Source organism: Populus alba, chromosome 17 (genome assembly GCF_005239225.2).
Source record: "Populus alba chromosome 17, ASM523922v2, whole genome shotgun sequence".
NCBI lineage: Eukaryota > Viridiplantae > Streptophyta > Magnoliopsida > Malpighiales > Salicaceae > Populus > Populus alba.
In genome coordinates, this window is record NC_133300.1 from 4,213,217 (window position 1) to 4,239,582 (window position 26,366).

The following is a 26,366-nucleotide window of genomic DNA, read 5'->3' on the forward strand; positions in this document are numbered from 1 at the left end:
ATAGGAGCAAAGTTAACTTTTCACATCTTAGTTTCTCTGTTTTTGGTTTTTCACTTGGAAAGTTATTAAATTCTGCCACCCAGCTTGTCAAGCTACCACTAGTATGTATCTTCCATATCCCGATTGATCATGTCTGCAGCAAATCTTCACGGACCATTTTTCAATCGAACGAAGTGATTTAACATTAAACATTTTTTTAATGCTAGTTCTTAATAAATTAGATCTAATCGGCCATCAATTTAATAATTAAAATAGCGACAAGTCAACAAAATCTTATAAATGCATGTGCATAATCTCAGCAGACTATATTGTACACATCTTTATCAATTAACAAATCATAAAAATTATTCACCTAACATTAGTTGCTGTTTTATAACAATATTTTATTTCTGTTTTTTGAACTTGGTTTCTTATAATTTAAATCAAGGTCATCAATTTCATTCTATTTCATTCGGAATAGCCGAAACATTTCATTCCAATTCAAAAAACAAAACAATTTTCATCTCATTTCAAATCTCAGTCTGTTCCGGATTTTTCGGCTAAATTTCGACCGGAATGTTTAGCTTTCATTTCACATGTTCCGTTCTGGTCTTAAAAAGCCATTGAATCAAATCGAACCTGGTTCAATTTAATTAATTAAACCACCCAAGTATAAAAAGCTTTTTTTCATTACTATTTTCAATAACAATAATATTAATAATAATATTGAAAATTATTATTACTATTTTCATTAACAATGATAATAATTTTTTAAAATTAGATTTATCACTAATATATATGGTTTATGTTCATGTTGGTTTTTTCATGTTTATACTTTGTAGAAATTTGAGCTGAGCAAAACAAGGGGTGCTTTAGATCTCTTAAGCCTTTATAACATTGACCTAGCTTTATATTTAAAATATTTTTGTTAAAACATTTTACTTTCATAATATTTTTGATATTTTATTTAAGTTTAATTACTTTAAGTTCTTGACTATTTAGAAAAATTTTAAAATTTGAAATTATATTTGTTTGACATTGTGTTTGTATTGCATAATTTATAATTAATTTATCTTGAATTTGAATTATGTTAGTTGAATTATATATATATATATGTGTGTGTGTGTGTGTGTGTGTGTGTGTGTAAACAATACAACCTTAAAATGACACACCGAAATTAAAACATTCTATTCTAATTTAAAAAAACAAAATATTTTTTAAAACAGAATTGAAAACCTTGATTTAAATTGTCGGATGGGATCCAACATTATGCAATCATATAATTTTCACTAAATGATATGATACTAATTAGTCCTTCATTGTTAAGCTCGTGTAATTATCCTTAAACTAGGTCTATTTTATAATTATCAAGATTTATTTTTCAATTAATTAAGGTATTTATTTCCCTCTCTTGTAGCTTGAAGCACTTTGAACTCTAGTGGCTAAAGAAGGAATACACCATCCTAACAATTAGATTAATTTTTTCTTCTAATTAATCTATTGTGAATTACTTATTTAACTACATATATATTGCTTTGGTGTTTGGAATCCTTATTTTATACATAACTTTTTCACTCTAAGTTTCTTACAATTTAATAATCTTGTATACTTTATCAAATTATCAGAAAGATTTTTTTAACACGATATGGAATATACAATAAAAACTTAAATTAAAAATTCATAAGTAAAATATTTTAACTAATTATATATTAATAATTTTAATCAACTAGTAATTAACAAGACAATCCAAGATAATAATGCAGACAGTCCACCTCCAGTCTTCGACTTGGGATCTACTAGTTGTGACTTCCTACGTTGTCATTATCCAAGGTAATAACACAGAAGGTTCAAATTTTTTTTTTTAAATTATTTAATATACTAATATTAAAAATAAATTTTAAAACTATTACTAAACAAAAAATACTCTAAAAAAACAATAATTATTACTCTAGCATATATAGGTGGTGTGTAATAAGTAAACATTTGAAGGTAAAGTGCCGGACTGAGAGTCTATTTATGACTTAATTTTTTTTATTTATTTATTTATGTGGGTGTCCGGGCCAGTTTGCGCGCACTACGACTAATCTCACGGCTTACTGAACATCCTGCAAACCCAGTGAGCATGTAATGCATCGCGGGGGTAACAAGCGTGTATGGTGAAGTTTGAACCCAAGATGCAGAGAAAGAGAACAAGTTCCTTCAACCGCTGGGCCACGATCTCAAATTTCATAGGCTATGTAAGTGGATTCGGGATTCCAAACCCACCTTCAGCTACACAGGAAATGATCTAGCTAGCTCGAACTGCAGATAGTATTCGCTTTTGGTCTAACAGCAGCATATTAGCAATTGTGTGCTTTGAGGCAGTCATTTCTGGTGGGTTTTGGCTTTTGGATGGATGACTTTAGCATCGACTCCATGGCTCACTGCTCGAGAGTTTGATTTTGGTGAAGTCTTTGAATGAACTCATCAAACGATCGGGGAATCCAACAGAGTGATGGGCCATGCTTTTTTATACAAAATCTTATACATGCATGTGCATAATCTCAGCAGACTATATTGTAAAAAATTATTCACCTAACATTAGTTGTTGTTTTATAACAATATTTTATTTTTGTTTTTTGAACTTGGTTTCTTATAATTTAAATCATGCTGGCTTATCCTTTGTTCATGAACCAACAGGGTATTTTATAGCTCATCAATGGATAAAGTATCCAAATCATTGGATTCTTCTATATAACATACAACGTGAGAAAGTTGATTAAGATTAGAACATACACTTAATATTGATTCATATTATGACATAGTGAGTTGATTAAGATTAGCTAGGATAAAATAATAAAAAAAAATTTTGTATGATAATTAGAAATCATAAGATAAAATTAAAATTAAAAAAATATCATCACCTAGATCTATCATTGTTTAATACAAATAAAAGTTAGTAGAACCTAGGTGAGTGTGGTACAACAGGGGATTGTAAATGCAGAAGAAATGCATGTTTGGTATTGTGGTGAATGTTGTATTTTAAAGTGTTTTTTTATTTAAAAATATATTGAAATAATTTTTTTTTATTTTTTAAAATTTATTTTTGATATAATATATTAAAATGATTAAAAATTAAAAGAAAATTCTAATAAAAATCAAATCTTGAACTAGCGATATTTTGACCGCAATACCAATTAATGGTCATTGATGGTTCTGGTTTTAATAAAGATGAAATTATCAAGGACGGTGGGGGCGGGGTGGGACTGAGAAGGTAAAACATAACAGGAGACCAAACTATAAATACTGAACTGTCTGACCAATTGATATTTTGAGGATGTATTTTGTCATAATTCGAGACAAAAACATGCGTATCATCATTAAGATTCATATAATGTTTTTCCTGACAGATATGGAGTTCATTTTTTGTTTTTCTCACTTCGTTCTGCATCAATATAACCTGCAAAAGGGAATGGGAAAAAACAAATTTAATCAGAAGATGAAGACAATTTCAATTCCTAACTGTGGGGCAGAGCTAGAGAAATGGAGAAGATGGAAGAACAACTTTAAATCCTCGATAATATTGTCTATCAAGGAAAAGACATACACCAGTAATTACTTTGTGGCTGGTAGCTTGGACTGATGGATGGATATATAATGACTGCTGGGTTGGAGTGGTTGATAGAGATGGAACAGTGCTCGTTTGGGTCATTTGTTATTACTAGTCGGTGTTGAAAGCATATTATAAAAGGATTTTGAATAATATAATAAATACGAAGAACACTTAAGATGCAGGAGTGTTTCTTTTCTCTTGCTGGTGCGATGAATTCATGAAATGTGAAGAAGCAAAGCATAGCTCGCAGTTTTATTAGTGCCCACAACGAGTTTTTCTCTCTTCAACCTCTTTCATCTCTCGAAACCGATGGGCTCAGAAGAAAAGAAAATGAAATTTTGGATTAGAAGTGATTTTTAAAAAATCAAAGGGACTATAAATATATCAATTAAAAAATAGATCTTATATTTTTTACATCAAATTTGATACTGCCACTTAATTTTCCCGTCTTTTCACTTGGGTGCTCAATCCTCCAATCTTGCCCCTCCTCGATGAACTAACAAGAAAGTTAAAACACTTGGTGACATTATATTACAAGGCAAAGTTTACTATTCATTACAATCCGTATAATTATCTTTGATCATTTTCTCTTTTGCTCTTGTTTTGGGCATAGATATTCAATCCTGACTGGTGATTGACCGATCAAGTGATCAGTTCACAAAATTTGATGGGAAACTTAGATTAACTCGGTTAATCTAGAAAAATTAAAAAATATATTTAAAATTTTAATATTTTGTATAAAAAAATTCATGTAAATATAGGTTATAGATATTGTAAATAATAAAGTTTAAAAAAATATTTTAAAAAGTTTTGTATTCCACATTAAAAGATTAAAAAGATAATATTTTAAGCTTTTAAGTTGAAGTATTTAAATAAAAAAAGTTTTTTTTATCCTGTATGGAAAAAATAACTATTTTTGTTTTTAACAGAAAGTATATATTCTAATGGGTTTTAAATTCCACATTAAAAAAATATAATTTTTTTTCATGGGAACATAGAATATATATACAAAAGGGCTTTAAATCTCACATTGAAAAAAATACTATGTCATCTCTCTAAGTTGAAGTATTTAAATCAAAAAGTTTTTTATCCCACATTGAAAAAAATAATTTTTTTTCTTGGGAACATGGAGTATATATACTAATGAGTTTCAAATCCACATTTGAAAAAAAAAAAAAAAAAAAAAAAAAAACACACTTGGTCATGTCCGGGTTCCCTCGGGTCGCCTGGATCATGGGTTAACTCACCGCATTGATCAGGTTTTACCGAGTTGTTGCTTCGGCCGGTTTTTTATTAAACCCAGACCGATCCAACCATCTGATCGACCCGCTGGGCCAAGTTTAATAACCAGGGTTTTGGGGTGGGGCAGTTTTTTGTTCCGATAAAATAAATGTTTTTGAGAATTGAATGGTATTATTTTGGTAATTAAGTTTTATGATATTTTTTTTCACTTGGTTTCTTATAATTTAAATTGTCGGATGGATGGGACATTAAGCAATCGTATAATTATCACTAAATGATATGATACTAATCAATCATTAATTGTTAAACTCATATAATAATCACTTTAATCAACCATAAACTATTTCTATTTTATAATTTATTTTCCAACACGAGTTAATTATCAAGATTTATTTTTCAATTAATTGAGGTATTTTTCCCCTCACTTGTAGCTTGAAGTAGTCTGAACTCTAGTGGCTAAAGAAGGAATACACCATCCTAACTGTTACACCAATACCCCAAGTAAACTATCCAAGGAATTTGATTACTTTTTCATTATAATTTAATTTTTCCTTCTAATATATTGTAATTACTTTATTTGAGACCACCTGCCAGTCTTTGAGTTGGAATCTGGCAGTTGTGACTTCTTACTGTCATCGTCAAATGCATCAAGAAAACATTTTTAAAAATATTATTTAGATATTTAGATGTAATTAACCATGTAAAAATTAAAAATCTCTTCCCTAATCTCATATCTATCTATTTAAACCTTGTTCTCCACCCGCAGCAACCCACCATGCTTACAAAGAATTTGTACTTCACCATGAACTACATGTACTACTGCCTTGCTTTCTTCCTCTCTAGCTTTCTTGTGTTCAAACTTGTATTCCAACGTTCCCGCAACTTACCACCAAGTCCTTTCGGTTTTCCGATCATAGGTCATCTCCACCTTGTCTCGAAGCCACCAATGCATAAAGTGCTAGCAATTCTTTCAAATAAATGCGGTCCAGTGTTTACTCTTAAATTAGGCAGCAGGAACATTGTTGCTGTTTGTTCTTTATCAGCTGCAGAAGAATGTTACATCAAGAATGATATAGTTTTTGCCAACAGGCCTCAGAGTATATTTGTCCATTATTGGAGCTACAACTACGCTGCCTTTTTATTTGCTCCGTATGGCCATCTCTGGCGGACGCTGAGGCGTTTCTCGGTCACTGAACTGTTTTCTCGAAGCTGCCTTGATCGGTCTACTGCCATTACCGAAGAAGTCCGCACCCTTCTCCGCCTGATTCTGTCCAAAGTCTCTGATGATGGAGCCAAGAAGGTGGACTTGAACTATTTCTTCACAATCACCTCTCTCAATGTAATTATGAAGATGAATGCTGGAAAGAAGTGGGTGGAAGAGGAGAAAGCTGCCAGTATCGAGTCAGGAAAGCAGTGTATTGAGGATGTCCAGAAGATATTCCCTTCAAATCCAGGGACCAGCTTGTTGGATTTTTTTCCATTTTTGAAATGGTTTGGGTACAAGGGGGAGGAGGAGAGTGTGATAAAGGTGTATAAAGAGAGGGATGAATTCTTGCAGGGCTTGATAGAAGAGGTGAAACGAAAGGAAACAAGTTCAGATACAAGTAATCCTGCTGAAGGAGTGAAGCATCAGACAACTGTGATTGAAAGTCTATTGGCCCTCCAAAAATCAGACCCTGAATTGTATACGGATGAAGTTGTCAAAGGTACCATGGCGGTAAGCAACTTAAAATACCGAACTTACGGGCCCTTCGAAGTTTTACGCATGTTTTCTAAAGCTCTCTTGAATTTATAAGAATTTTAAAGGTGTTCTTGTGAAATAGCCCCTCAAAAACAAAAATTGTACAGTTTGGTCACCCCACTTTCCAAAGTCTGGATTTATCCCTAGTTAAAATTAAGCAAAATTAATAATTGTAATTTTCTTAGACTGAGCATGAATTTTTCATCTTCCGCAGACACTCTACTTGGCAGGAGTGGATACAGTAGATTTCACCACAGAATGGGCAATGACATTTCTGCTGAACCATCCAGAGAGACTAGAGGGGGTGAAAGCAGAGATTGACATGGAAGTCGGGCACGAGCGCTTGGTACAAGAGTCTGATCTTCCCAAGCTAAGATATCTCCGTTGTGTCGTTAACGAGACCCTTCGTCTGTATCCTCCAGCCCCACTTTTGCTGCCTCACGCGCCATCTGAAGACTGCGTCATAAGTGGATACAAGATACCACGAGGCACGATTGTGATGGTGAATGCATGGGCCATACATAGGGATCCCAAGTTGTGGGAAGATCCTGAGAGCTTCAAGCCGGAGAGATTCGAAGGTCTTAATAATGAAGGGGAAAAACAAGGATTCATCCCTTTCGGTATTGGGAGAAGGGCTTGCCCTGGAAATCACATGGCCATGCGCAGAGTGATGTTGGCATTGGCTGCGCTTATTCAGTGCTTTGAATGGGAAAGAGTCGGGCAGGAACTGGTAGATATGAGCATCGTCGATGCTCTTATCTCTGTACAAAAGGCTAAGCCTTTGGAGGCTATTTGTGCTCCTCGTCCTTTCACAACTACTCTCATCTCTCCACCCTAATCCCAATTATGCAATAAGACTGTGACTTTCTACGGGACCGTTTCTATTTGGAATAAAGTTCCAAGTTTACTTTGCTTTGTAATGCAATCCAGAACTATCTCTGTTGGAAATAAATTTCTAAGTGTACTTTGCTTTGTAAATCAATCCGCCATTGATGAGGTATAAGTTCAATTCTTTCAAGTTTATTTTTTGTGGTATAAAAAGGTGGCTAAAAGCTCAAAAACAAAGAAACTATAGATTATCTTGAGCAAACGATGTTTCGCAATGCCAAACACGTCAGAAGGGTCATCGATGGTTATGGTTTCAATAAAGATGAAGTTATCAAGGAGCAAGCTATAATACTCATTAATTCGAGACCAAAAGATGCATAACAATATCATTGAGATTTCATATAATGTTTTTTCTGACAGACATGGAGTTCATTTTTTTTGTTTTTCTCACTACCTTCTGCAGCAATATAACCTGCAAAAGGGCATGCGAAAAAACAAATTTAATCAGAAGATGAAGATAATTCAATTCCTAACGGTGGGGCAGAGCTAGAGAAATGGAGAAGATGGAGGAACAACTTAATTTAAATCCTAGATATTGCTTACCAAGGAAAAGACATACACCAGTAATTACTTTGTGGCTGGTAGCTTGGACTGATGGATGGATATATATATATATATATATATATATATATATATGACTGCTTGGTAGAGATGGAACTGTGTGCTCGTTTGGGTCATTTATTATTAAAAAAAATGATTTTGAATAGCATATGGTACTTCTGTCACTACTGAAAATGGCAATGCTTATCTACTAGTCCCGTGCTCGCGCTTTCGTTTCGTTATGGCTCGAACAAAATTCTTTTTTTGTCTAACTTAAGAAAAATACAGACATTGTTGATGTTTTTATTGCAATATCATAGTAGTGACAAACATGCAATTAAGGGAATAAAAGGTTAGCTAACACACATTAATTTTTAAACTCACAATCTAGATTATGTGATAAAAATAACCTGGTTAAAAAAAATACATAAAAAAAACTAAAAACACATAAGTAAAAAAATAATATTAATCCATGTTAAATTTTTAAACTTGTGATCTCGAGTATTAGATTGGAAGCATTATATATAAAAAAAAAATCATAAAGTTTAATTTCCAGCCAATTAAATATTGAAGGGTTAACTTGAAAAAAAAATATCAATTACACTAAAAGATCCAAAAAAATAATAATTAAACAAATGAGAATCTAATCTAAATTATATAATAAACTTTAGTTTTGATTGAAGGTTGAAATTAAAAAAAAATCAAAGAATATAAAAACGTTTTAAGAATAAAAAAAATAAAACAAAAAGAAAACTTTAAAAATGTGTTTTTACTGTAAAAACAAACATACTCTTTAAAATAGACAGCAAGAAAATTGTTGTTGCGTGTTCTTTATCAGCTGTAGAAGAATGTTTCTTCAAGAATGATATAGTGTTTGTCTCCTCGGAGAATACTTGTCATCATTGGAGCTACAACTAAATTGCCTTTTCTGTTTTCTCCCTATGGTCATCTATGGCGGACCCTCAGGCGCTTTACGGTGACTGAACTGTTATCTCGAGGCCGCCTCGATAGGTCTACTGCCATTAGTGAAGAAGTTCACACCATTCTCCGCCCAGTCCTCGGTAGGCCCAACTGGACAGATCGGAAGAAGAAGGGAGAGAAGGAGGAAGATAAAATATCCAACCACCCAGAAAAAAAGAGAGCTGTCCAGCTAGGTCAAATAGGCCAGCCAAATAACTGGTTGGATTAGAGGCCTAAACGTTAGCAACAAAAAAGCTTCTTGTTGAGACAAGCAAGAAATGGAGACAAGCAAGGTAGGCATTAAAGGTTCTTGTTAGAAGGGAGCTAACTTAGAGTGATATTTAAGGCGATCTTTGATGAGGCTGTTATGGTTTCTCCATGAACATAAATTAGGGTTTACGATTTAAAAATATATAAAAATAAAATCTTTGAAAATATTTTTTATCACAAAAACAAACATACTCTATAAATTAAATTGTTGTTGTGTGTTCTTTATCAGCTGTACAAGAATGTTTCTTGAAGAATGATATAGTGTTCGTCGCCTCGGAGAATATTTGTCATAATTATCGGAGCTACAACTAAATGTCTTTTCTGTTTTCTGCCTTCGATCATCTCCGGTGAACCCTCAAGTCGCCTTGCGGTGGCCGAACTGTTATCTCGAGGCCGCCTCGATAGGTCTACTGTCGTTAGTGAAGAAGTTCGCACCGTTCTCCGCCCAATACTCGATAGGCCTCTAGGTAGGCATTAAAGGTTCTTGTTAGAAGGGAGCTAACTTAGAGTGCTCATTAAGGCGATCTTTGATGAGGCTTTGATGGTTTCTACATGAACATAAATTAGGGTTTACGTGAACATGATAGTTTGAAAGACAATACTATAATGTTGAATCGAGAAAAGCAAGCATGAATGCAAATAATTAATTATATTAATGGAAAGTTTAGTCATCTCGTTTTCTTGCACTAGAACAAAAAAATTCATCACAGCCATTAGTTGGAAATCCTTATTTACCTTAATTTTTAAATCAAATAAGTTTCTTAAATTTAAAATCTTCTAATTTTTTAATTTAACACGTTTAATATTACGATAATGGTTGTTTTTTAAAGTATTTTTTACTTAAAAATTTATTAAAATAATATTTTTAAAAAAAATATATTCAAGGTTATGTATCATGGACAGGGACTAGTTGGTTTTTTTTGTTAATAAAAAAAAAAATCGTAGAAATTTCTTTTATATAATTTTTAGGTGAATCTATCGAATAATATTAATAGTATATGTAGGGTACTTTTCTAAAATAATTCATGTATATTTTTTTATAATAAGCAAAACATGAATAACAACACTAGTATAAAATTTTGATTACTGTATCTGGTTATTAAGTAATATTTAATTATTATTTCGAGATAAAAAAAAATGATAGTGAAGATAAAAGAGACCTAAATAAAGATATAATTTTTTTATTTAAAATGATTTTTAAATAAATTTTTGTATTTTTAAAATCAAAAATACATATGAAACATGTCTATTATTTTAAATGTTTTCATTTTATTTTATTTTATTTTTGTATTAAAATAGTGATTAAACGCTACCTTAAAATAGATATAGAAATAACATGTTTTTACTCTATTTTCTATAAATTTACTCCTAAATTATAATAAAAAAAAATATTTATTTTATATATATGTTTTATTATCTTTAACTATATATATAACATGATATTAGCTATACGCAACCCAAGAGAAAATTTGAGGTGCATTATTTAGAACAAAAATTGTTGTGATGAGCTGGCAAAAAAAAAAAAAAGAAGCTTAAAATGGAAGAAGAACCCACGAGGCTATGTTGGAGCAAAGCAGCAGCTGGACGAATTGTCTACTTTACGTGCACTGGAGGCGCGTGCAAAACAGTCCCCACTGGAATGGCGGCAACCTATAGCAAGCCGCCGTTCCCAGAGATGCCTCCATATCACGTGAGATTGATTTTCAATCCATTAAAAGAAAAACTAAGGGGAAACTTCGTTTTCATCCTTTATGTATTAGCTGATTTTTAATTTCATCCTGAGATAATTCATTTTATCAATTTTATTTCTTCTATAGTAGATTTTTTCAACGGAGTAACCTTTTATTAAATTATCATGATTTATTAAAAATATTTTTAAAGTCTGTACAAAATAGTATTTTATATATATGATATATATAACTAAAAAAATATTAATGTACATGAGCAAAAGAAGATAAAGAAGGAATGTAATTACATTAATGACACAATTGAAAAAAATAGTTTAAGGATCAAATTGAAGATTCAAGAATAGATTGGAGACTAATGTTGCACACTATGCACTCTCCATTCACCTCTAAAGAAAGGGAAAAAAAAAGCTTGAAAATAACCGGAGACCATAAGTACTTGCTCTTTGCCGACAAAACTACATCCACACATGGAGGTCCGACCCCACAATGCATTGATGTCTTCCACAACCACAAGGCTTTGAGTTTTTGATTCGCAAAATCTCTAAGCCTTATCTGCACACACTCAGCTTCTTGGTTTCTCCACCAAACACTCCTCTCTCTGTATCTTCCACAGATTCTTGCTTGCATTATACAGTACTTCACAAAGCTCCCATCTCCCATTTCTATTATTATACCTTCTTATAGTTTATCTTCTGTTCTTTCCTTTTTCTTCGTGGCCGAACTCTTTCTTTCTCTTGTTGTTTGGCCAGTAGTTTCTTGGGAAAAAGATTATTATCATTTCAGGCTTTTCTTTGAGCTACCTGGAAACATATGTTTCACTGTCTCGTTTACTGTATGCTCAGTTCACTTAAAAGGTAGAGAGAAACTGGAGAAGGTGTAACCAAGTGGGGATCTGCTAAAAGAGAGGAGGAGGTTTGGTCTGTTTTAAGCAAGATGAAGATTCAGTGTGATGTGTGTGAGAAAGCACCCGCCACAGTGATTTGTTGTGCTGATGAGGCTGCACTTTGTGCTAAATGTGACATAGAAGTTCATGCAGCAAACAAGCTTGCTAGCAAGCACCAAAGGCTTCTTCTCCAGTGCCTCTCCAACAAGCTGCCTCCATGTGATATATGCCAAGTACTTTTCTTTATCACCTTCGGTATAATTATTTCATTCTCGACTATTAGGTGAACCTATTGCATTTGTGATCTATCTATGGCTAATTGTTTTTTGTTTGCAAAATATGGAATTTGAGCGTGTATATTTATTTATTTACTTGTACTTATTCTGAGTTCCAAGAAGACATAAGAGGGGGAAAGCCCTAAGGAATCATTGCTGAAGGTTGAGATCTTGAATGATGATTGTAGAATCAATTTCTTGTGTTGTGTTTTGGCAGATATTTGAGCATTAACTTGTTGAGGACTTTTATCCTAAGATTTATTCTATTGTTGATCCACTCTGATACCTTGTTCAAATCAAGAAATTCGTTGTAGATTTGTATTGATCTTGAGATGTTTATGGTGATTCATAGTAGAGAAAAAAGTTAAATTGAAAGAGATAGAGTTTCACAGGGTTAGTCTATGGAAAAGGGACCAGCTAGGAATGTGTAGTTGAGGCATTCATCTTGAATTCAATTACAAAAGACACCTAGGCAGCCTACATTAGCCGATGAGAAGATGAGGCCTTGCAGGTTCTGTCCACTTATTAAGGGTTAATCTATGAGTGGTTCCTTTTATGTTTTTTGAGTAACAGATGAAGTTACTTGATATGTAAAATGCTCAATTTTAGTTTTAATTATCAAATGACAGGCTTAATGCTCTTCGTTGAGTTTTTGTATATCCATGAATTTCTATTCTTATGATTGGGAGGTGTTTCTCATCTGTATCTCTAATTTACTTGATTTTTCAGGAGAAGGCAGCTTTCATTTTTTGTGTTGAAGACAGAGCCCTCTTTTGCCAGGATTGTGATGAACCAATCCATTCAGCTGGTAACCTTTCTGCGAATCACCAGCGGTTTCTGGCCACTGGAATCCGAGTGGCTTTAAGCTCGAGTTGCTCCAAGGACACTCAGACGAATTCTTCAGGGCCACCAAATCAGAGTGCACAGCAAACTCCCATGAAAATCCCTGCACAGCAAACATCGAGCTTCGCCACTTCATGGGCAGTTGATGACTTGCTACAGTTTTCCGAGTTTGAATCATCCACTGACAAGGTAATAAGAAGCTTTTGTGAGGACCAAATACATTCCCTTGGATTTTGTTTACATCCAATATTGTCTTCCCAAAGAATGAAAAGATTGTGATAAAGTGGGAATTGCCTGCCCAAGATCTTAGGACATAGACTATTGATTGACTGTATAATGGTATATAGTTCTTCCAAATATAGTTTGCCCTAATCCCAACCCAAGATAAATCTGTCTCTCGGAGAACAAGGAAGTTATAGTAGCTCTCTAAATATGGAAACTAGCAGTGACTTTCTGATTTTGCATTTCAATGACCCCTCTGAGCACCCAACCTTGCCTTCGTGAAATGTAGGCTAATGTTTTTTCATTTTCCTGTTATATGATGACGAAAAATAACTGATGTCAAAGCTGTTGGATTGAGCATTGTCGCTCAAATGTCAATGTCCTTTCGTAACTTTCTTGTTTCTTACCTGTGCAGAAAGAGCAACTTGAGTTAGGAGAGTTTGAGTGGCTAGCTGACATGGGTCTTTTCGGTGAGCAACTTCCTCAAGAAGCTCTAGCAGCAGCTGAAGTTCCTCAACTGCCAATCTCACCACCAACCAATGTGAACTCATGCAGACCTTCCAAATCCAGCATGTCCCATAAGAAGCCTAGAATTGAAATCTCAGACGATGACGACGAGTACTTAACCGTGCCTGATCTTGGCTGAACTTGGGGTGTTGAACTCATCACTTTTGATTTCAACTTTTAAGGAACTAGACATGCTTTCTCTAAGTTCCCGTAGGCATTGATGTATGTATATACTATATAGTATGTGTTTGCATACCACGGGTGTGAAACTCTGCATTTTAAGGACTAGAGAGTAGCATCACAGTCAGCTCTGGGGATTCATTTTCCACGTTATCCTATATATTGTTATTTTGGTTAGTTCTTTTTTCCATTTGAAATAGCAATCACATCAATCAGTGCTCTTGATTGTAATAGCTCAATGTATGATTCTCAGCTATTGCATGTATATCTGTGTGCCAGGATATTACTAGCTCTAAGTACATGGATTGTTGCTCGCCAGGGTTACTATTTCCCTGGAAATGCATATCAGTCGAAATGGTAAATTAAGCAAGCATTGCCATTTAATGGGGGAGGATTGGGAGCCATAATAATTTGATTGTGGGAGGGTTATAACTCTCAAAACAGAGTCAGATTTCGGGTTGTGCTTGCAAATATAAAATTGAACATGAAGCTAATGTTTGGTGCAGTTCAATGGATGACAATGGCACCTTGTTTGCTAAATTACCTCTAGTGGGTCAGAGTCTTTGAATTTCTTCCTTGAAAGAACATTTCTGCTGCTGTTTTTTATTTAAAATTGAGGATCACAATCTTGTTTTTCTAAAGAAGGGTAGTTGAAATGGTTTCAAGTGGAATGACCGCCATGAAATCATTCTTTAAAGGTTTCTAAATCACTTTCTTGCAATGAAATAGTCATGAATCATCCGTGTATAAGTGTGCGAAGTCTGTGATAGCCAAGCAAACCATCGAAAGTTTAGATCGCCTGCCTTCCCTTGAACCAATGGCCAAACAACTGCGCTCCCTCCTTTCTTCTTGCTTGCTTTCTGTCACTGTATCCATAGTTCTACTCCATATACCATCTCGAGTTCATTCAGTAACATTGAAATCAGATGTTGAAGCCCTTCAGGCACTGATGCAGGCCGTCGATCCCGTCTCGATTGTGAGGTATTCCTACCTCCATAGCTGGGATTTCGCATTCGATCCATGTGAGGCTGCAGGGGTATTTCAAGGGATCTTGTGCACATTCCCTGCAGACAAATCGGCCAACCGTATAATGGCAATTGATCTTGATCCTGCTGGGTATGATGGCTTTCTAACAGCATCGATAGGGAATCTGACAGAGCTTACCTCCCTAAGGATAAGCAAAAACAACTTTCGAGGGCCAATACCAGAAACCATAGCCAACCTTCGAAAGCTCACCAGACTATCATTGCCTCAAAATCTCTTCACTGGGAGAATACCTCAAGGGATCATTAATCTCAAGCATCTTCAAATCTTAGACATGTCACAAAACAACCTCTCTAGCCAAATTCCTGCCGATATTACAACTCTGAGAAGCTTGGTGCAGTTAAGCTTGTCAAACAATGCATTGTCTGGCAGAATTCCAGACCTCTCCGCATTGTGGCAGCTGAGCACATTGGATCTTAGTAGCAACAATCTAGATGGAATTGTGCCCAATCTTCCAATGAACTTGAGAGAATTGTCGCTGAGCCATAATTTACTATCAGGACACATTTCACCTGTGCGCGTCCTCCAACACCTCACAGTACTAGATTTGAGTGATAACAGGTTTTCAGGTCTCATTCATCGGGAAATCCTCACTTTGCCTCTGGTGGAACGCCTTAACATCTCAAATAATCAATTCACGGAAATGGAGCCAATGCCATACCCTAGGGAAGGTTTACAGCTTCGTGTGCTGGACGCACACGCTAACAGGTTGCATGGTCATCTGCCCATCAGCTTGGTTAATATAGCGAATTTATCATCAATTGATCTATCCCGTAATCTGTTCTCTGGACGAATCCCACTAGAATATGGAGCCAAACTGGGGAGTTCATGGAAAAGCTTGCTCTTAGAAGACAATTTTCTGATAGGAAATCTTCCACCGCAGTTTTTTAACGGGACAGTGGCAGTTAGAGCCAACCTTGCCCACAATTGCTTAAGGTGTCCGCCAAACATTCGGTTTTGCAGAGGGGGGCAAAGGGCAAACACAGAGTGCGTCGAGCAGCAAGATCACAGCACTTGAGAAGTTACTGATAATTCACAACGGTTCATCATAAAAATTCCATGTACTCGAGCTTATAATAAAGTCCAGAGAGGCAAGCTTCCACTTCCTAATCAGTGGTTCCAGCGAAGGAGAAGGTGTCATAATCTGTACTCTTCATTAATGCATTTCAAGTGTTGAACAAATATCCATTTATCCATGGGATAAATTTATTATCTGTAATGTTGAAACTTATATTTTCTCAACACATCAAACAACACTTTCCCAGATTTCAAAGTGGATGAAAAGAGCAGTGGATTCACATGCTTATCAGCAAAAACAATCACCTCGAAATCAGCTAATATACCAAAAAAATTTGATATTTCATAACTCTACAAATACATGTTTCTACAACATAACAGAGCAGTTTAGAGAAACCAATTGACACTAACATTGCCAAGCCATGCGAAAAATGGGAACTGAACCAACGCGATGAGGAGCAAGAGAAAATGGTGTCTGCTAGAATCAAAGCTCCTCACCTCTGCAAAAAGTACTCTCTTCATTGTCTTCACCAAGAAAATTCCCATGCATAAGCAGGCACATGGCATCAAAATGTAGTAAGAGTATCCAGATAAGATCTTTCCAAGGACAGCAAAACACATGCCTGTGAAGGTATACCCAGCATATGCAACAATGTCTAACAAGGGGGCCTCCCCATTACCCAATGAAAGGAGTATCATTTTGAGCAATGCAACCTGCATAAACCAGCCGAGCAATCCCTTGACAAACAGCCAATTGAGAGCTTCTGGGCTAAATCTGGAATCAAATGGAATTAAACTTAAGAGCTCAGAGCGTGAAATTAATTTCCATATTAAAGATAAAGTAAGTTGAAGTTCAATGATGTGATCCAATTCCAGATATTTTTTGGCTGGTTTGGACAAAGCATCCTGTCCAGACCAGCCACAGCCAATTGATAGCTTCTGGGCTAAACCTAGCATCAAATGGAATTAACTTGATCTCAGATAAATGAAATTAAAGGCAAAAGAAAATGAAATAGAAGATCTGGTGGAATCAAAGATGTAATGCAACTAATGGTTCATCAGGCTGAGAAATTACTTGCTTTATTAAAGCTTACAGATACAAGCACACATATCCCTGGACGCGCACAAAAATTATGGAAGAGGAAGAAAAATATGAAAGACAAAGAAGCTGGAGTGCAGGATCAGGGGATGAGAGTGATAACATTAAGCAACACTGTCACTCACAATTGCCAACATATGATTACTGCAATTAGGGTTAACAGAGGTGATATTCATACATGCATCCAACACAGAAAAGTGATCAAGCTTGCTGGCAGCACATGTAGTAGATATTAAGGTTAAGCTGGGTTGACTGGAGAATATAATCTACTTACTTTCCATTAAGTCCCAACGACAAGCCAGCAAGAACAACATAGGTACCAAATGCCATGAATGGAATGTACAAGTCTGGTGCATTTATATCATAGATTGGGGGTTTATAGGAAAGCCTGCCCCCTACTGGCTCGGTTATCCTCGTCCAATGTCCCTGAGAAAAGCATGGTAAGGACAAAAGTTCACAACAATATGAAAAAAATGGTGTGGGCTAGAAAAAAGCATTAGATTAGATATGTTACCCTGTGCAGAAATGGAAACAAAACAACCTTCAGTTTGTTCCTCACATAGTGCTCATTCACTTGGAAATAGTACTGTGGATCAGAGAAGTATCTACTTATCTGTTTATTTAAAAGAAAATGTCAGTTAAAATCACATAGTTATCAAACAAAAGTACAACAATCTAATCTTCCCAAGAATGAAATGTTGAAATGGGAATAGAAAATTTTATCTTTCTTTTCATTGAAAAAATTTCTAAAATGAACCCATAACATATATGTAAAGAGGAATGAATTGGTGCAATGCCAGTGGTTTAAAGACATTGGCATGAGGTTTCGAGGTGTCCAACATAAATCACATCTGAACTGCATGCTTAACCAGAACGGAAGCATTTGGCTAACAGCAAGCTTAAACCACAATGATTTGACATAAAAGCCTCAGAATGCTACTTACATTACTTTGTACATACTCAGAACTTGAGCCCAAAATTTTCTCTCCATATGCACCCAGCCCACTTTTCATGAGTCCTGAACCAGCTCCGTAGAAGGAATTCCCAAATGGATTGGGCTGGGGGTTGGTTGGAGGTCTTGGCACCCCAGGCTGAGGTCCCACATTGTTATACATTTCTGCACTTAGGAGCGAAAACAATCAGAACAAATTTGTTTCCATAAGAACTGCTCATTAGCACTGAATCTCTTAGCTGAGTCAATCAAGCACTGATTACTAATGGATGCTTAAATTCTAATTTGTTTCAGAAACCAATTAAATCCACAAGGTCATTCAAATAAAATAGAAGAAAAGTTTCAAGCTCAACAGGGAACAACTGATCTCACTTAATATTATTAAGAAAGAGGATGCCTTATGCATCCTTAAAATGAAACTGTTAACTTGAGGCTTATGAAGTTTTATATAATACTAAAATCAAAATACATTCTCCTCCATCTACTGCATATTCTCATGGTTTAATTGGCATATGGACCATCTTCCAAATACCCCCCCCCTCCACCACTATCCAATCACCAGTAAAAAGATATAACTTACAATCTGACCATGTCCTAAGCAACCGACACGGACTCAGGATCTCATGAAACAAAAGGCAAAAGGGAGGTTCCCGGTACATCCATTGTTTGTAAAAACACAGCCAAAATCCTCACGCATCCTATATTCCTAAACATATTCCTCTTTCTTTCTAAACAATTAAACACCGTCACTAAACCTCCCAAAACTCTCCTGCCAATCCAAAACACATCAAGCACCTAGCAGCACCTTTTCCTCAACTTCTCCAACAATTGACATCATACACCACAACTAAAAAAAAAATAACCTACCCAAAACTGCATGCCTACAAGACCCATTTACCGATCCTCTTCAGAAACCAAACTAATCACTCAAAGGCAACTAAAAACTTCTTTTTCATCCATGAATCCTCTATAGTTCCAGACTTTTCCAATAAAAACAATAAAACCACCTCTCTATGGCCCATCACGAAACTCCCTCGATGACACAAAATCTTAACAACCCATTTTAATAAATCCCAAAAAATTCTTAAACCCCGAATCCCATCAAAATCACAGCACAAACACGTACCATTCAATCAATCTACCTAATCTATTTGCATTAAAACATACACACAAACGCATACAGAAAAATAAAGTTAAACATGGATCTAAGAATATGACCTGGAGCCGGAGATTTAGGTGGTGTTTTCTGGCGATCGTATCTTGGGTTTACCGGTGATGGGATTTTATTCTAAAAAGGAACCGAGGAAAAGAAAACTATGTATGCAAGTAACGGTTTGTGGATTCTGGAGAAGGAATGGGAATTATGTAAGGGTGGTGGCACGTGCTGTGCACCTGCAAAGGAGCGTTGGTTCTTTTTCTTTATAGATTTGACTAATTTTCCTTGCATCATTGGGTCATTTAGGGATTGACAAGTAATGGGTCGGAGCTCCAAATTTAAAGGTGAGAGTTTTTTACAATCTAATAGCTCGACAACTGCCTCCGCCGTAGTTGGAATCATATTATTTTTTAAAAACATAACCCAAAAAAATATTCAAGAAATATTTTATATTATTATTAAATTTAATTTAATGTTTCATTCTCAAATCTTTTTATTAGAACATTTAAAATTAAATTGTATAAAAAAATATTTTAATGTGATCCAAATAATTTAGCTAGTTCATAGATAATAATAGACCCAATAAAAAATTAATTAAATATAAGAATTAATTAAACTTTTAATTAATAAAATTAATTTTATTAAGGATTTAATCAATGAAATATTAAGTTTGAAAATCTAATTTAAACTTAATTGATAAAAAGAGTTTAATTCATACAAACTCGGTTGGTTGAAAAGAGAAACAAAATTGGAAAAAAAAATAGAAGTTTGAAGGTTAATTAGGTTTTAAATTGAAGAATTTTGAAACCAAGGATCAATATGTAAAACAACATAAAAATTTAAGGGTTCAATCAAAGAAAGCCAAGGGTGAAATTGCAAGGGATTCAAAAAATTAGTGCTAATTGGGAGTTTCATTACAAAATTTCAAAGATTTAGGGATCAAATTAAACAATACCATAATTTCACTATTCATCTTCTTCTTCTCATTTAAACAAGAGAAAAGGATGTTCAAGTGCTTTCCTTCCAGCTCTAATTTCTTCCTCATCTATTCACCATTATAAAATTCCAAAGATTTAGGGATTAAAAAATTAGTGCTGATTGAGGGTTTCATTACAAAATTCTAAAGGTTTAGGGATCAAATTAAAAAATACCATAATTTCACTATTCATCATCTTCTTTTCATATAAACAAGAGAAAAAGATGTTCAAGTGCTCTCCTTCCAGCCCTAATTTCTTCCTCATCTCTTCACCATTCCACACAAATCTTATAAAAACATATGCTCAGGTATTTGTACTTTACTCTAAACTAAAATTCGAGCTCTTATAACATTTAAAAGACCAGCAAATTCTCTCCCAAAACATTACCCAGCATGCTCTTCCTGCAAAAATAATCTTGTATTTTCCGTTGTCAATTTCTCAACATAAGGATCGATATTCCATTAACCCATGAATGGCAATACTAGTCTCAGCTAAGAAGGCACACCAACACCAGCACACCTGTGACTTCATCTTCTCCGTTCATAGCAGCTACAACGACAAGTCATAGCAATACTAGTTCAGCCGAGAGCCACGTCAACAACAGCAAAGTCTTCAAACCGTGAGCAGCCACTGTGTAATGGCAGTTCAACCTTCACCTCCTCTACACTGTGAGCAACAGTTCTAGAGGGTCTTTTTCATCAGAAGTCAACTGGTCACGATACAACAGCTTCCTTCAAGTAGCAGTAGCAGAGTAACAACTGTTCTTTTCCTCTCCATCATAGCAACAACAGAGGTTCACGGTTCGGTAACTTCTCTAAGCCCTAAACAGCAATGGAAGCAAACACATCCACTGTGCAGTCGTGAGCCTCTAGGTATAACCCTTCCTTTTCTTGTTACGATACTGCATGTTTAGATGGACTGTGTTCTCTTTAGTTAACGTCCTAGTTTGAAACTGGCAAAAACATGAATAGGAGTACCATTTCCATTTGGCTGGAAAATGCGTGTTTCTGGGTAAATATGAATGCTGGGGACGTATGTAAATTGAGAGTTTTTGGGTGCAGATCCTTTATCATTATTATGGTTTATGTCTTCTTGTTTGATGGGCTGCTATTTAAGGCTCGGTTATTTTGATTCTTTTGGATGGGCTGGACTTCAATTTGAAATATTTGAATAAATTTTATGGGCTGTTTTGAATTTTAGGTTCCATAGTTTTTAGACCCCATCCGGTATAATAATAGGGTCACGGGTCAGATAAGTTGACCCGGGTTAATCTGATTCAACCCAAAAAAAAAGAGCTTGCAAATGTCTATAACTGTATCTCTAAGCAAACTGAGTGGAAGCATCACGTGTTCCTATTATTCCAAGAAATAATAAAATTCTCATTCAATTATACAAGTTGTTGAACGATATCACCCACTTGCAAATACTTGACATCCTTTATTGTTTACCTCAAATTAAAAGAGAGTTAAATCTTCCCCTATGCACCTCCATCACATGGGTAGATTGTCTACCAAACTATGAACACTCTTCGTGCAATTAGCCTCCTATTTACTCTACTAATTGACAAGTAGTGTAGATGGTTGTTTGATTCCATAACAGATCAAACAAAGTATGCATGAACGGAGCTACTGCTCCTTGTCTCAACTACTGGTGTCCTTCTCTTGATGGAAAGCATGTTGCTGGTTCATGCATGGTTGCAATTTTTGATTGAATTCACTAGTGGTTTTGTATGTTGGTTGGAGTTTATGCCTGCAATTACAGGCAACATTTAGCTGCTTTCATTGCTCCCAAGCTCATCTCCTCGGTTGGAAGGAGATTTGTTTTTCTAATACTGCTGGTTTTTGGGTCTTCTAGCAGATGCTTTCATTGTTTGCTAGTTTGGGTTTTCAAGTATGTTTATTGTCACACGGCTTTAATGTTTGTTCAATGGATCATGTTCCCTTTACTTTTTGTTTAGCAAGATTATCTTGCTTATGGTTTGTTCAAGAAAGTCTATTCTCTTTGTCTGGGTATGTTTGTATATATGTATTGTTGGTCTCCAACTTGTTTCATGATCTATACAATTCTTACATTTGATATATATATATATATATATATATATGCATGAACGTGGACAACAAAACGAGAGAGAAAAGTCTTTGTATGGCTGCTAGCTGCTATGAAAAGACATATGGATACAAGTAACATCGGCTTCATCTATCATAGATTTGAAATAGTGATTCAGAGTCTTTTGCTCCTCTGTTTTTCTTCACGACTGAAATGGCTTTGAAGATTTCGAGGTTTTTTAAATTCTCATTCTTGTCTTCATTGTTAATCGTTTTGGCCTTTTAATTGTAAAATACCAAAACGATGTCGTTCCGCATATACATATATATCGACCGAGTTTTGTGGAGCCAAATTCCCAGCTGGTTTTTACTTAGAACCGGCTTGGTCCCGGGTCAGGCCGGGTTTCAAAACTATAGGACAAACTATTGAGGTTTTTGGTCAAGTCCAGGTCTATCTGGCTAGGTTGAGCCCTTCAGCGCTTATGATTATGTTTGGTTGTTCTGAAATTTTATAAAGCAAAAATATTTTTTTGTGTTTTACAATGTGTTTGATAAACATGTCCTAACAAATTTTTTATAGTTGTTTTTGTTGATTTGTTTGTGTTTTTGCCAAATAAACCTTAAATAATTTCAAGACAATTCTAAAAAAATCAAAAACCAATTTATAATTTTTTATGGGTCCTTCACGTGTTTTCCAATCTTTTTATTTAATATTTGAGTTTTAAACTTGTACTATAAGATACTGACCCGATATTAAATAAACTTACACTGGAAGCAATTGTACCTAAATTTGACCGTATTTGCTTTAATTCAATTTTTTAAGGGGGTTAAAATTTAGAAATTAAAAGATTTGGTACCAACATTTATTTAGGGGTGTGATTTGTAACTTGTAAGAAAATCTATATTGTGTTTTGTTTAAACAAACAATCTATTTTTCAAATTTAATTTTTAAATCTAAATCAAATTTAAATTTGAAAAAGCATGAGTTTATATTTGTTTTGGAATTTGAGTCTCTTTATACTTTATATTATAATGCATCAACTTTTCGTTGTGTGAATCCACAATGAAAGGGTGATTTTTCCCTTGATGGGATAGCATAGGTTTAGGGGTTAGAAGGTAATTTTGCATTTTTAGCTACAATATAATTACTAAATGGCCCATGGAGAGAAAAAAAACCCTTTAGGTTTAAGGGCTTTTCAAGTTTTATGTATTTTTTTTGTACTGGTTAATTACTTAAATGCCTCTCAAAAATAATCTCTATTAATTATAGAGCAGGGGCACTTTTGGTTTTTCTTCCAGATTTTTTTTTTTTTTGGCAATTTTCATGTTTGGTCTGGGGTGATTGAGTAATTTCATAAATGTAAATTAATATTTATTCAGGCGGTGGTTGGCACGTGCAAGAAAGTGGTCGCCACTCACACTCTTTGGGTGGCATGTGCAGCGCCCTGACACCTAACTCTGCTTTCCAAGGTGGCATTAGATGCGTTGTGCCACCTCCATCACAGTGGTTCGATGTGTGTACGGCTAAGAGGAGTGGTGGAGCTCTGAGAATGAGTTTTTTCCTCGGCCCCCCTCTTTCCTCTTTTCCTCCTAGAAAACCGTGCAAGTCATTGCAAAAATACAAGAAAGTATGTCTATTTGTTTGTTAAGTTAAATTAGATCTTTATTTTTTTTATTGCAATGTAATTGGTCTTGAATAATTTATTGAGTTGATTTATTTTTTCAATTTCATCTCTTAACACTTGATTTTTATATTAAATTTGATCATTATTCTTTTAATTACATAGTATTTGGTCTTGAATCATATATTAGGTTAATTTATTTTTCAAATTCATCCTTTAGACTTGATTTTATATTGGATTTTTATAAATTATTTAGGCATTAGTTTAGAAAAAAACAGAGAGAGCGCAGGGGACAAGGTTGTTAACAAATGTCTACCTTGAAAGGACATTTCTCATGCTGTTTTTTTAGACCAAAATTGAGGAGCACAATCTTGTTTTTCTAAAGAAGGGTAGTTGAAATGGTTTCAATTGGAATGACCGCCATGAAATCATTCTTTAAAGGTTTCTAAATAACTTTCTTGCAACGAAATAGTCATGAATCATCCGTGTATAAGTGTGCGAAGTCTGTGATAGCCAAGCAAACAATCGAAAATCTAGATCGCCTGCCTCCCCTTGAACCAATGGCCAAACAACTGCGCTCCCTCCTTTCTTCTTGCTTGCTCTCTGTCACTGTATCCATAGTTCTTCTCCATATACCATCTCGAGTTCATTCAGTAACATTGAAATCAGATGTTGAAGCCCTCCAGGCACTGATGCAGGCCGTCGATCCCGTCTCGATTGTGAGGTATTCCTACCTCCATAGCTGGGATTTCGCGTTCGATCCATGTGAGGCTGCAGGGTTATTTCAAGGGATCTTGTGCACATTCCCTGCAGACAAATCGGCCAACCGTATAATGGCAATTGATCTTGATCCTGCCGGGTATGATGGCTTTCTGACAGCGTCGATCGGGAATCTGACAGAGCTTACCTCCCTTAGGATAAGCAAAAACAACTTTCGAGGGCCAATACCAGAAACCATAGCCAACCTTCAAAAGCTCACCAGACTATCATTGACTCAAAATCTCTTCACTGGGATAATACCTCAAGGAATCATTAATCTCAAGCATCTTCAAATCTTGGACCTGTCACAGAACCACCTCTCTAGCAAAATTCCTGCTGATATTACAACTTTGAGAAGCTTGGTGCAGTTGAGCTTGTCAAACAATGCATTGTCTGGCAGAATTCCAGACCTCTCCGCATTGTGGCAGCTGAGCACATTGGATCTTAGCAGCAACAATCTAGATGGAATTGTGCCCAATCTTCCAATGAACTTGAGAAAATTGTCGCTGAGCCATAATGTACTATCAGGACACCTTTCACCTGTGAGCGTCCTCCAACACCTCACAGTACTAGATTTGAGTGATAACAGGTTTGCAGGTCTCATTCGTCAGGAAATTCTCACTTTGCCTCTGGTGGAACGCCTTAACATCTCAAATAATCAATTCACGGAAATGGAGCCATTGCCATACCCCAGGGAAGGTTTACAGCTTCGTGTGCTGGACGCACACGCTAACAGGCTGCGTGGTCATCTGCCCATCAGCTTGGTTAATATAGCGAATTTATCATCAATTGATCTATCCCATAATAATTTCTCTGGACGAATCCCACTAGAATATGGAGCCAAACTGGGGAGTTCATGGAAAAGCTTGCTCTTAGAAGACAATTTTCTGATAGGAAATCTTCCACCGCAGTTTATTAACGGGACAGTGGCGGTTAGAGCCAACATTGCCCGCAATTGCTTAAGGTGTCCACCAAACATTCGGTTTTGCAGAGGAGGGCAAAGGCCAAACTCAGAGTGTGTCGGGCAGCATGATCACAGCAATTGAGATGTTACTGTGAATTCACAATGGATCATCAAACAAATTCCATGTACTCGAGCTTATAATAAAGTCCTGTGAGGCAAGCTTCCACTCCCTAATCAAGGGTGGGATGCGAGTTTAGTTTTCATCCAAAATATAGTTCAGTGGTTCCAGCGAAGGAGAAGGTGTCATAATCTGTAGTCTTCATTAATGCATTTCCAGTGTTGAACAAATTTCCATTTATCCATAGGATAAATTAATTATCTGTAATGTTGCAACTTACATTTTATCAACAATCAAACAACACAGACTTTCCCAGATTTCAATGTGGATGAAAAGAGCAGTGGATTCACAAGCTTATCAGCAAAAAAAATCACCTCGAAATCAGCTAATATACCAAAAATTTCTGATATTTCATAACTCTACAAATACATGTTTCTACAACATAACAGAGCAGTTTAGAGAAACTAATTAACACCAGCATTGCCAAGCCATGCATAAAAATGGGAACCGAACCAAAGCGATGAGGAGCAAGAGAAAATGGTGTCTGCTAGAATCAAAGCTCCTCATCTCTGCAAAAAGTACTCTCTTCATTGTCTTCACCAAGAAAATTCCCATGTAGTAAGAGCATCCAGATAAGATCTTTCCATGGACAGCAAAACACATGCCTGTGAAGGTATACCCAGCATATGCAACAATGTCTAACAAGGGCGCCTCCCCGCTACCCAATGAAAGGAATATCATTTGTAGCAATGCAACCTACATTAACCAGCCGAGCAATACAATTGTACTCTTTTATAGCTTGTATTTAAAATTAAATTTTATATATAACTTAGTTGACTTGTTCGGTCGATGGATAATCTGAA

General features: G+C 35.3%; 5 protein-coding genes across 5 annotated transcripts; 4 read left to right on the plus strand and 1 right to left on the minus strand.

Moving 5' to 3' along the window:
• Positions 1-5,524: 5,524 nt before the first annotated feature.
• On the plus strand, positions 5,525-7,572 carry LOC118038566 (cytochrome P450 81C13). The gene is made up of 2 exons (XM_035044958.2): positions 5,525-6,530; positions 6,769-7,572. Exons 1-2 carry the CDS (start codon positions 5,589-5,591, stop codon positions 7,390-7,392), a joined length of 1,566 nt encoding a protein of 521 aa, XP_034900849.1. The 5' UTR covers positions 5,525-5,588; the 3' UTR covers positions 7,393-7,572.
• A 3,768-nt stretch (positions 7,573-11,340) lies between these two features.
• Positions 11,341-13,987, plus strand: LOC118038565 (B-box zinc finger protein 24). The gene is made up of 3 exons (XM_035044957.2): positions 11,341-12,016; positions 12,788-13,090; positions 13,539-13,987. The coding sequence occupies exons 1-3, from the start codon at positions 11,834-11,836 to the stop codon at positions 13,767-13,769; spliced, it is 717 nt and encodes a 238-aa protein (XP_034900848.1). The 5' UTR covers positions 11,341-11,833; the 3' UTR covers positions 13,770-13,987.
• A 640-nt stretch (positions 13,988-14,627) lies between these two features.
• On the plus strand, positions 14,628-16,024 carry LOC118038563 (uncharacterized). Its single transcript, XM_035044954.2, has one exon. The coding sequence runs from the start codon at positions 14,628-14,630 to the stop codon at positions 15,870-15,872; it is 1,245 nt and encodes a 414-aa protein (XP_034900845.1). The 3' UTR covers positions 15,873-16,024.
• Positions 16,025-16,194: 170 nt separating this feature from the next.
• Positions 16,195-19,386, minus strand: LOC118038564 (uncharacterized). The gene is made up of 5 exons (XM_035044955.2): positions 19,141-19,386; positions 17,915-18,087; positions 17,485-17,583; positions 17,245-17,396; positions 16,195-16,646 (listed from the first exon to the last, which is right to left on the minus strand). Exons 2-5 carry the CDS (start codon positions 18,083-18,085, stop codon positions 16,259-16,261), a joined length of 810 nt encoding a protein of 269 aa, XP_034900846.1. The 5' UTR covers positions 18,086-18,087; positions 19,141-19,386; the 3' UTR covers positions 16,195-16,258.
• A 4,673-nt stretch (positions 19,387-24,059) lies between these two features.
• On the plus strand, positions 24,060-25,813 carry LOC118038562 (uncharacterized). The gene has a single exon (XM_035044953.2). It carries the CDS (start codon positions 24,283-24,285, stop codon positions 25,525-25,527), a length of 1,245 nt encoding a protein of 414 aa, XP_034900844.1. The 5' UTR covers positions 24,060-24,282; the 3' UTR covers positions 25,528-25,813.
• Positions 25,814-26,366: the final 553 nt, after the last annotated feature.

Excerpts from the sequence above, each read along its gene's own strand:
- LOC118038566 (XM_035044958.2), top strand. The coding sequence starts at position 5,589 with ATGCTTACAAAGAATTTGTACTTCACCATGAACTACATGTACTACTGC. Across the intron at positions 6,531-6,768 it reads TTGTCAAAGGTACCATGGCG|ACACTCTACTTGGCAGGAGT; the intron begins GTAAGCAACTTA and ends CATCTTCCGCAG.
- LOC118038565 (XM_035044957.2), top strand. The coding sequence starts at position 11,834 with ATGAAGATTCAGTGTGATGTGTGTGAGAAAGCACCCGCCACAGTGATT. Across the intron at positions 12,017-12,787 it reads CTCCATGTGATATATGCCAA|GAGAAGGCAGCTTTCATTTT; the intron begins GTACTTTTCTTT and ends TTGATTTTTCAG. Across the intron at positions 13,091-13,538 it reads TTGAATCATCCACTGACAAG|AAAGAGCAACTTGAGTTAGG; the intron begins GTAATAAGAAGC and ends TTACCTGTGCAG.
- LOC118038563 (XM_035044954.2), top strand. The coding sequence starts at position 14,628 with ATGGCCAAACAACTGCGCTCCCTCCTTTCTTCTTGCTTGCTTTCTGTC.
- LOC118038564 (XM_035044955.2), bottom strand. The coding sequence starts at position 18,085 with ATGTATAACAATGTGGGACCTCAGCCTGGGGTGCCAAGACCTCCAACC. Across the intron at positions 17,397-17,484 it reads TGTTTCCATTTCTGCACAGG|GGACATTGGACGAGGATAAC; the intron begins GTAACATATCTA and ends TGCTTTTCTCAG. Across the intron at positions 16,647-17,244 it reads TCGTTGGGACTTAATGGAAA|ATTTAGCCCAGAAGCTCTCA; the intron begins GTAAGTAGATTA and ends ATTTGATTCCAG.
- LOC118038562 (XM_035044953.2), top strand. The coding sequence starts at position 24,283 with ATGGCCAAACAACTGCGCTCCCTCCTTTCTTCTTGCTTGCTCTCTGTC.